Source organism: Diceros bicornis, chromosome 14 (genome assembly GCF_020826845.1).
Source record: "Diceros bicornis minor isolate mBicDic1 chromosome 14, mDicBic1.mat.cur, whole genome shotgun sequence".
In the NCBI taxonomy this organism is placed as follows: Eukaryota; Metazoa; Chordata; class Mammalia; order Perissodactyla; family Rhinocerotidae; genus Diceros; species Diceros bicornis.
Genome location: NC_080753.1, coordinates 24,903,505 through 24,914,636, shown reverse-complemented (window position 1 = coordinate 24,914,636; position 11,132 = coordinate 24,903,505). Strand labels below are relative to the sequence as shown.

Genomic DNA, 11,132 nt, shown 5'->3' with positions numbered 1-11,132 from the left:
CGCAAGTACATATCATGTCATGACAGAGCTCAGGGCCACTGACAAGAACAGACAGCTGGTTCCTCCCCTTCCGATGTCCACCATTTTCCCTCTGGGTGTCTGAACCCAAAGGCGAAAAGAAAGGTGGTACTGGGGGTCACTTCCTCAATGGCTACATTTAGAAAGGCTGAGTGAGAAAGGTGCAGAGAGACAATGGAGAGGAGGGAAATGGAGGCGGGAGAGAGGAGGGTAGGAAAGACTTGCTTTCCAGTCAGCCAGTTCTATGGGCACAGCCATGACGGGGGAAGGCGTGTGCTCTGACGCTGGGACTGGCCTGGAAAATTAACTTGTGTTCTCAGGAACATACTGGCCTGGTCAGTTAATGACCTTGTCAAGACCAGAAAGGGACTGGGGAAGGCAAATGGTCACAGGAAGAAAAAGAATGAAGACGGGAAGGTGGAGGGAAGATGAGGAGAGGGAGACAGAAGGGAGGAGGGGAAGAAGGATGAAGTTATGGGATTTGGAGGCTCCTGGGCTGGAGCCAGAAGGCAATCCTGCATAGACAGTTCCTCACCCTCTCCTTGTGTGTTCCCGGTGGGGTGGGGGGCCACCAGCTCAGCTCCAGGTCTGAACCCATCAGAACTTTTCAGCCCAAAGTGGACTCACCTGTATGCTTTGTATGCTGTGTGGTTGGCAAGTGGAAGGAGGGAGAAGAGCGAGAGAGGTTAGGGATATGTGGAGGAGCTTGAGAGAGGAAAGAATGAGCTGGGGAGATTGAGGGAGAGGTAATGCGTTGGCAATGAGGAGAGACCTGGAACAGAGGAGACCAGGAGAGACAGAGATGTAGGGGACAGTCCTTCAGATGCTTCTAAAGCAATTTCTTCCTCCCGCATCCCCTCTGCCCCATCTCAACACTGTCTGGAGTGCAGAGGTTAATCCCTAGATGGAAAGGAGCCCATGTGCCCCTCCCATCGCCATCTTGTCGTCTCCGTGGATGGATCCTCCTCATGAATGGCATCCGTGGAAGGCATTCCCCACGTCCCACCCTGAGCAAGTTTCTTCAGGAACAAACAAGGGACAGATTTTGGACCCAGAAATGCCCTAGCCAGGGTGAAGACAGTGTAACAGATCCCAACCACCACCCCCAGGAGGTAGGCAACCTTGACACCAGCCTTGACTTTGTCACTAACTCACTGTGTGACCTTGGGCAAGTCCCTTATACTCTGAGGGGAAGGGGAGAGAGGGTTAAAGATGAGATGATGGCAAACACCTCTTCAAGCTTTAAAACTCTACGATTCTAGATTCAGCTTTCCCCCTCCAAAGCCTCTAGAACTTTCCATCTGTGTCCTGTAGGAAGGACAAGGACTGCTCTACAGCCTGTGCTCCTGGTACTGCTGAGCTGGAAACCATAACATTTAGAGTCATGGAGAGTTCATTAGTGCTTAGAATTGGAAGGGAATCGGAGACCTGGTACAATCCCAGGATTCTGCAAATTAGGAGACTGAGGTCCAAAGACAGAAAGGGCCTTGCCCAGTGTGTTTAGATGGTTATTCGGTGGTGGTTCTGGAACCCAAACCCAGAACCCAGAGCTTTGGACTCCAAGTCCAGTGCTCCTTCAGCCACCCCACTCTGCTTTCCTTAAGAGAAGCTCTCTTGACCTACCACATGCTCACGGAGACGTTCTGTCCCAGCTTCCCAATAAAAGAGGCAAAAATCCCAAAGGAACTCCAAAAGTTAACATCCCTTATGCCCTTATGCCTCATAAAGCCCTTCTCCCTCTCTCACACATAAGGAGTCCTGGAATTTACCCTTCTGGTTTTAGCTGATGTGACGGGTATGTACGGGGTGTCATGTTTGAGAAGCAAAGGGAGCAGGGTCAGGTATGGGGGGTCACTCATGTCTCCCAAGTGTGGGGACGCTTGGGAATACTGAGGGGTCTGGGCAGAGGACTCCACAGTCTCCCCCCAAACAAGTGTGGAGCCAGAATCATTCCCTTCTTTTGTCGATTGACCACGATCGCTTGCTTCCAGGGCGGCTGGGCCCCTGCTTCCATATGCAGAGTAAACTCTCCATTATCTATGTGAATGAAGAGGAGGAGTTTGGGAAATGGAAAAAAAAATTAAGAAATAGAAACAACACTGGAACCTTCAGCAATCCAAAGCCGCTTGCTTATACGCTACGTTTGTGATTAGAAAGGCGGGAGGGCCACCCTTTCAAACACTCGGGGCTCAGTCAGACATTTTAGCGATAGAGTCCACTTTCCCTGAGCACACCCCGCTGGGTGGTGGGGGACAGGCCTGGGAAGGGGGCGTGGATGATGGGCAGGGGAGGCCGTTGACAGAGAGAAGAAACTGCCCTGGATGTAAACATCACCATGGAAACTCCACAAAGACTCCCATCAAGATTCTTTCCCCTTCTTCCACCCTGCAAGTGGGGAGGGAGGACACCCACCCCCAGGCCTACACCGTGCTCTCCATCACCCACTCGGAGCTGCCAAAAGTCCCCCGGGCCCCCACCAGGTCACTCTCCTCAAAGGGCAAGAGCATGCCGTTGACAGAGAGGCTGCGTTTTGTCCAGATGTTCGAGACCCTCCGAGGGGGGCTGTAGCCACCTGAGGCGACCACTTCCGCTGCCGCAGCTGCAGCCGCAAAGTCCCCCATGTCAAAGGAGTGGCTGCGTTTGGCCTTGCCCTCCAAGGGCAAGGGGAGCAGGTTCCTGGCCCGGGCCGTGGGTGGCCCCAGCAGTGGCTCTCGGTCCGAGTGGTGGCCCCTGGCCGATGTCCCAGACCCTCTCCCGCCTGGAGTCCTGGAGTCCAGCAGCTCCTCCTTTCTCTGACTCTTGAGGTCCAGGGAGGCAAAGGCCCCCATCAGGCGGTCAAGGTTGGGCTTGGGGCGGGGGACAGGGGGCGGGAGCCTCCAGGGGCCATGTCCCAGTCCCGCGGCCTCCCCGCTGCCCAGGGAGCTGGAGGAAGAGGAGTCGCTGCCTCGGGCCAGGCTGGCACTGAACTGGACCAGCTCGTTGCGCACCACCACCTTGGGCGGCCCCTGTACGGGGGCCCCACTGGGTGTGCTGCCCAGAGCAGGCAGCTGGGCCCCGTTGGTCTGCGAGTGCACGTTGCTGACCGCAGGGGTGGCCGCCATCTTGCCGGGGGCCTCCTGATTGCAGACCTTGTAGCGCACCATGAGGATGACGATGAAGACCAGCAGCGTTGCCACGATGATGCCACCGATGACCAGGATCATGGTGCCGCCCAGGAGCTGGCTGTGCATCGACTGGCACTGTGGGTAGTCGGCCTTGGTGAAGAACTGGGCACAGCCCACGATGTTGGTGGCCGTGAGCGTCGTGGCAGTGTCGTCCCACATGGCCAGCACGCACAGGTCGTAGCCAGTCCCTGACACCAGGTTGTTGACCACGAAGGCCTTGTTGGAAGCTGGGATCATCCTGGGGTGGTGGGGGTAGACGTAGAGGAGGGTGGGTGGTGAGGGACAGCAAGGTGATGGGGGGACAGAGGCAGAAATAGAAAGAGAGAGAGCGACAGAGACAGGAGATGGAGAGGTGGAGGGGGAGAGAGACAGACAGACACAGGGACACAGAGAGAATGAGGCAGAGCAGAGAGAGAGTGACAAGTGAAGAGACAGGAAAAGGGAGAGATAGAGAGACGGAGAGGAGGAGAGACAGACAGGCAGAAGGCATAGGAAATAGTGAAGGAGTCAGAGAGATGTGAGGACAGGGACCCAGGTAGGAGAACAGAGACAGGTTGGGGTGAAAAAGGAGGTGAGAGGGAAAGAGTCAGGGGTAGCAGTGTTGTCAGAGAGACGTGCACAGACAGAGACAGCAGCGATCGTGCGCCCAGAAGACGTGCAAATAAATGGAGGATGAGGATGCGGACGAAGAGGATGAGAACAGAGACAATCGGAAGTGGAGACAGTGGAAAGCGGTTTGGAGATGAAGGTACAGAGAAGAGAGGAGAGGACCTCAGGCAGAGATGAGAAAAGAGACACAGGAGGGGCCGGGGGTGGGGACAGGAGAGGCAGAGAGGTTAAGGGCTGAAGAAGCAGAGATTATACAAAGGGACACCCCCAACCCCCTTCTGCCACGTCTGCCACAAATATTCCCTCAGGCTCTGGGAGATGGGGGTGAGAGTCAGGTCAGCCTGGGGCCGCTCCAGCACCCCCGCAGGGTCAGTCCCCGCCTCGCTGTGTCCTCAGAGATTCGTCAACACTGACGGAGGCCCCGTCTGGGCCTGCACTGTGCCCAGTCACACAAGGCTCTGTCCTTCCTGTCCTCAGGAGCCAACGCCATCCTCCGGCCGTTTCGTGCCTGGAGGGGGAGCACGTCTGCTGCTGCACAGCCCTGGGAGGGGGGCGTTCAAGCAGAGGAGAACTGGAGGTGGGAGGTGGTGTTGCTCAGAGGTGGAGGGGACAGTGCAATGTTGACAGCTGGAGGGCGATTCAAACCCTGATCTCTAAGGCCCTCGTCCGGTATCACGCCCTCCAGAGTCTCCAGAGACCACGCCTGTGTCACCCCGTAAACACTCCTGCAGAACATTCACCTGGGCCTGAAGGTGTTGCACCTCTCTGCAGCCTTTCCCCTCACCCCCGACTCCCAAGGAGCCCTCTGTCCTCCCGTCTCCTGTCCCCTAGTACTCAAGGGCTCCATCAGCGCCCGTCAACCTCTCAAACCCGGAGCCAGGCAGTTAATTGAGATCTCAAATATGAAATACCGGAGCCTGAAAACCCACCTGGGAGCTGCCCACGGAGGATGGGAGCTGACAGGAGATATTGACGACCCGTCAGTGGGCAGCCCTGGAGGTTGCTCCTCCCTCCCTCCATCCGCCTGTTCTGTGGATGGGGAAGCCACAGGGGAGGAACTTTTGTCCTCTGCCCCACCCCCACCCCACAGCGACAGTGCTGGGGGCGGAGAGAGGCCGGTGGAGGCCGGGGGCTTGCAGGCCAGCGCTTTAGATCTCTCCCTTTCACCTGAGCATCATGGCAATCCTGCGAGGGCAGGGATTAGTGCCCTCATGTCACAGATCAGGAACGGCCAAGACTCAGACAGCCTGAGTGATTCTCCTGAAGTCACACAGCTGGGACTGTCGAGACTTAACACCAGCTTCCAGGTCCACAGTCTGGGCTTGTTTCTTACCACAAATGTGGGATGTTTATCCTCCTCTCAGAGAGAACTCCCCCCTGGCCTGTGGCAGGTCGGCCACCGCTTCCCTGGAGCAAGCCCACAGCCTGCGAGGCTCACACTCCACCAGCAGGATCTCTGGTCTGTGGCAGATCCTGAGGAGCCCCGGGTGGCCAGTGCTACCAGGGCCGCTTCCTTCCCCTCAGGGCTAGTGATGTGCGTTGGAGGGGCAGGAGCCGTGCACATGCAGAATGGTGACAATAGCAGAGCAAACACCAGGTGCCAACTCTGTGCTCTGTTTTAAGTGCCTTATGTCTGTCAACTCACTTAGTCCTGAAGCAACTCTCTGCGGTAGCCACTCTCAAGATCCCCTCTCTGTGGATGGGGAAACAGGTGCAGAGGTATCAAGTGAGCAGATACAACATGGCAGAGCTGGGGTTCAAACCCAGGCATCCAGCTCCTGTCCGCTCTGGACCGCTGTCCCCATCACCCCGCTGGGGCCTGAGCATGTAAGAGCACATCTGTTGAGGAGGGGATGGGCTGGCTGTTTACTGAACACCTGTTATGTGACAAGGTTTCCACGTTCAATAGTGCGTGTAAGCTTCACAACAATCCCAGGACACGGGAGATGGACCACAAGGCTGGAGATTATCTCAATGTTTAGCCATCTCATCCTGGGAAGCAGACTCTACTCTTACAACCATACCAATAATGACAATAATAAGGAAGAAGAAGCCTAGCTGAGATGGAGGGCTTACTCTGTGCCAGGCACCCTTCTGAGATCTTTGAGGGGATTAATACTCATAACAGTTGTGGAGAGGTTGTTACTATTACTGTCATCTCCATTTTGCAGATAAGAACTCGAGGCACAGAGAGGTTAAGCTGCCTGCCTAAGGGTGCCCAGCTAGTAAGTGGCAGATCCGGGATCCAAACCAGGCAGTTTGGCCACAGAGCCTCCACTCCTGACCACTGTGCCACACTGCCTCTCAGCCTCTGCCCAGTTTTCCTGCCCCTCGGGGTGACTTTGGGGGTGACTCTGCCTGGCCTCGCTCCCTCCCCATTGCTTCCCAAGTCAGGGAAAATCACGATGCGGTGAAGCTGCAATTGGGCTCTGCTGCTAACGGGGGTGCGGTGGGGCGAGGCTGATCCTTGGCAGGCCGCTGGCTCCAGGGAGGAAGGGTCAGGCTCAGAAAAGCTTCACACCATAACTGGCCCATTGGAAACAGGGCCAGAAGAAGGGCCTGCTTCTCAGAGCAGGAAAGAGGCTCCTGGTTCCTCTGCTGTGGTGTGTGTGCGTGCGTGTGTGTATGGTTGAAGGGATTTACAGGAGAGCCAGAGCCAGCTGGCTCAAAACTGCCTTGGCAGTCAAGTTTGCCTTTGCCAATAACAATAATAACTGAGCGCTAATCTTGCGCAGGGACGTTTACGTGCATTATCTCATTTAACCTCCTGACAACTTCCGGTAGAAGTTATGATCATGCCCATTTAGGGAAGGAGGAAGCTAGGCAGTTTTCTCTTTCTCTTGGGGGAGTGGTGGAGCTGAAACCAGATCTGGATCCGCTGGGACTCAGAGCCCACACGCTTAATCAGAAGCGAGACTGCCCCCCCAACCCAGGCAGCTGCAAGGACGAACTGCCCGAGAACGTCATGTGAAATGGGCACTATTCCAACTCCAGTGACAGAACCACACTCATATCCGGTCCGTGTGGCCCTGTCCTCGTTCTCCCCGACACAACCAACCACGGATCCTCCTAGATCTGGGGGGCCTGGATCCCCCCTTCCTTCCTACCCACATCCCACCGGCACTCTGGCTGGTAGGTTCCACCTTCTGAACTCCTCCCTGCCTTCCATCCCCACACTCACGCTTTGGCTTAGGCCTCGCCATCTCTGGTCTGGATGAATGCAGCAGCCTCCCTGCCTCTGGTCGTGCTCCTTAAAGACCGTGCTCAGCACTGCCATCTCCAGAGTGCTCCATCTAAAACACAACTCTGGCCGTGCCCCTCACCCACTGAAACACTCTTCAAGGGCTGGCCGTGACCTGCAAGGGACAGTCCAAGCCGCTGAGCTGGGCTCCCAAACCAGGCTTCCCACCACATTCTTGTCCTTCCACCCACACACCCTCTAACTTTAGCCACATAAAGACCTGGGAATGAGTTGAGTTCTTCAGGGGTAGAAGACACAGTAACACAGGGATAATTAAAGACTTCACTTACAAGGGGGTGGAGAAGGGATGGGGGACCACAAGGGAATGTGCAATAAGCCGGGATTGGTAGCAGCCAAGCTGTCACCCTCTCTAGGTCTGAGTATACCAGAGGAGGTCTCCAGACCCATGAAGGAGAGGGAATCATGCAGGTCAGCGCTACTTAGAATGTGGCCCACAGGTGAGTGCTGGTCCATAATCTGTTCCTGGTCCAGGATCAGACAGTACAGAAATTGAGAGTAAGCATTAAGAAAGTTTTATAGTGGGGTCAGCCCCGTGGCATAGTAGTTAAGTTTGTGCGCTCTGCTTCGGCAGCCCGGGGTTCACGGGTTCGGATCCCAGGTGTGGACCTACTCACCACTTATCAAGCCATGCTGTGGTAGTGTCCCGCAGACAGAAAATAGAGGAAGATTGGCACAGATGTTAGCTCAGGGACAATCTTCCTCAAGCAAAAAGAGGAAGATTGGCAACAGATGTTAGCTCAGGGCCAATGTTCCTCACCAAAAAATAAAAAAAGAAAGTTTTATAGCAATTTGGCATTGGTTGTGACATCCAAGTGCATGATAATTTCATTTCTATTATATTCTTACAAAAGCATTGGTCTGCAGCAGGTTGGGGGAAAACAGTGCTAGTCCTTCACTCTGAATAGCTTGAGAAGCACTGATCTAGAGCAGGTTTCTCAGCCTTGGCACTATTGATACTTTGGGCTGGATCATTCTTTGTTGTGGGGGCTGTCCTGTGCACTGTAGGATGTTTAGCAGCATCCTTGGCATCTACCCACTGGATGCCAGTAGCATCTCCAGTCGTGACAACCAAAGATGTCTCTAGACATTGCCAGATGTCCTCTGGGGGCAAAATCACCCCCTGTTGAGAAGCATTGGTCTAGAAAATTTGGTTGAGGGAGAGAGGCAGCCAGGGGCAACCTTACAGTGTGGGAACCAGAAAAATAAGTACCCTGACCTCACGCTCTTCTCTCTACCCAATCTTCTGCTAACTCCCATGGCTGAATCCAACCAAAAGCCGGAGTTCATGGGGGCACACTGGGCAGCCTGCCAGGACCCACAGCAGGGTGGAGGAGGGGAGAGTGGATCTGGAGACGCAAAAGTCGATATGTGGCACAACCTTCAGGTCGCAGCCCTCTTTGGGAAAGACACATCCTAGAATCCTGATAGATTTATTTTCATCACATAAACTAGCAACATCCCTGTTAGCAGAAAACATAAATTGCTATTTTAAGTTAAGTTTCTACAACGTGTTAAATTTAATTAAGCTCATAGGCTCTAAAACACAATTTAAAACCGCAACCCCAAGCACTTACCCAGGAAAAACAAAACAAGAGTAAGTGGCTGCTTGTGAGTTGTTTTTCTTTCTTTTTTTTTTTTTCTCTTAATATTCATTTGGCATTTGTTCATTCACTTTAACACCAGCAAACAAATCTACAGCTGATACCAGAGGTTTAAGAAGAAATCACAGGAGCATACAGGCTATTCTATTTGCCCTCAGATCTGTCTTCCCTTTCACCTGCCACACCCTGCATGGCAAGGAACTACATTTCCCAGACTCCCTTGCCTGTTCCCAGGCTCCTTTGCCTTCAGGCTTCCAGGTAGAGTTGGCCAATGGATGCACGGGAGGAAGACTGGAGGGCGGGAGGAGGGGAGAAGCCAGGTATTTCTTCCTCATTTTCTGCTTCCAGTGGTGTCTCCTGTCAGCTCCCAAGCCTCCTCTGTGATCCCAGCTTCCATGGTTCTAGCTTCTGCCAGATAGATTTGGATCTTAGGCTCTGGTCATACTGTCTCCTCCATGTTCCTCCATCCCTGGAAGGGCGTGGCTTCCTGATATAGCTAATCTGATGCCTCACTGTCCCCTGGTTGACACCTCTGCAATTCCATCACCCATAGAACGCAACCCCTGTACTGACTGCCTTCTTAGACCTAGAGCGTTCTTTTTTTTTTCCTGACTGAATCCTGAGTGACACAAGGAGATAACCTTTACAGGACGAGAATATTCTACCTATTAACTTTTCATCTTTTCCTTGCACTTTGGCGAAAGCCTATGGTTACTTCATGTCAGCAGCAGCACATCTTGGCCTTACCTTGTGGAACTCCAGCTCCAGGAAGCACTTGGCCACCTTCTCTGAATCACCCATCACTCCCCAAATAAGCCACCTGGACCCCTGTGCATGGAGCAGCCCCTCTTCCTAGAACCACCTGGTGACCTCGTCCTTGAAGGCCTGACTCCAACGTCATCTCTGACCCCACCTGGAACTGCTCCTGCTCTCTTCTCCCAGAGCCCTCCCTACATCCCTCTGTTAGAGCCCTCTGTTTGTGCGGGCGTCTCCCTTGAGGACTCAGGCTGTGTCTTCTTCATCTTTGTTTCTCCACTGCCAATCACGGTATCTGGCCTAGAGTCAGTGCTGGGTAAATATTTACCCCGTGGTTGAGCAGTGAATGAAAGAGTGCTTTGTTAAATGTTAAGGCCTATACAAATGTGAGGGATTCTTATTTAAATATGAGGCTGGCTAATGGAGACTCTCAGACACCAGCTGGTCCTGAGGAGATCTTCCTGCAAGGGTTTTACTGTGTCCTTGCGGCCCACCACATGGACGCCTGACCACCTTTCTCGGATGCGCATGTAGACATGTGTTTGGGGTGTGTGAGTGCGAATGTTGAGGTGAATGTATGTGTGTGTGTGTGTGTATGTGTGTGTGTGAGAAACAACGTGTGTGGGCCATGTCTGTGTGTCTAAGTATCATTTGAGAGGTGTGTGTGTAGGTATTTGTGAGCATGTGGGTGTGTATGTAAGAGGATAGGTATTCACGTATATACGGTACATAAAGGTTCTGGTCCCAGGCGGCATTAGTCACTGCTCTGCCCCTCTTCCACCCAGCCCCCTGATCCCCAGAGGCTCCCACATGGCCCCTGACACTTCTGTATGACCTCGCCCAGAGATCCTTGCAGGCCAAGCTGCTCTTTCCTAATTGCTACTATTAAAGGCATTCGGGGCATCCGGGAATGGGAATGGGAGGGATTCTAAGAGTCTCCACGGAGCCTTGGGCAAAACCTGTGAGCTGACCGCCAAAGTTCCCCCTGCCCCTTTCCTGGGCTCACTCCAGCCCACACTCCCCAGTCTCCCTTGCAGTTAGGGGTGTCCAAGTGGTAAGTTCTGGCAAATGGAATGTGGTGGCCGCAGTGTGTGCCACCTCAGGGCCAAGCCTTAAAAGAGCCCCACGCTCTCCTTCCCTTCTGCTGGCCGGCCCTGGGTGTGGGGATTCGCCAGGACCCTGCAGACAACAACAGGGCCCTAGGGGTGGTGGGAAGTGGTTGCCTGAGTCTCCCCGTGAAGAAGGCGTCCTGATTAACCCAGGTACCATCCTGGACTCCTAGGAGAGTGAGACATCCAATTCCATTGTATCGGAGCCCTTGTGTGTCTGCAACCATCTGCGATGGTCGCCAGCCCTCCTGACTAATAGAGCCCTGCAGATAAGATGAGTGAACCTGAGGAGTCTGTTCTGTGAGGTGTGTGACAGAGAGGGGGTGAGTGTGTGCGGGGGCAACTGAAGGGCTGTGTATTTGTGTAAGAGGAAGAAATCGGTGCTGGCGTCTACACAAGAAATGCAAGTCTTGCTCTTCTGGAGTTGTCAGCAAATGCGGCCTCTTTCGTCTCCAGCCTCCAGCCCCCTCAGTGCCCCCAGCACCATTTAGGTGCCCTCCCCCCCATCAGTGATGCACCAGGCTGCCTGCTGAGCCCCGGCACTAATTTGGAGAAGCCCGTCAAGCCTCCCCCACTCCCCTTCAGGGCTCTGCACCCTCATTACTGGCTCTTC

At 54.1% G+C, this 11,132-nt stretch overlaps 1 protein-coding gene across 1 annotated transcript in view; it reads right to left on the bottom strand.

The window, feature by feature from the left end:
- Positions 1-2,438: 2,438 nt before the first annotated feature.
- The window catches only part of LRFN2 (leucine rich repeat and fibronectin type III domain containing 2), a 183,135-nt gene continuing 174,441 nt past the window's right edge, over positions 2,439-11,132 (bottom strand). The window contains exon 3 of the mRNA XM_058554433.1: positions 2,439-3,420. Within this exon, the coding sequence (XP_058410416.1) occupies positions 2,439-3,420 (982 nt within the window). The remainder of the gene's footprint in view (positions 3,421-11,132) is intronic.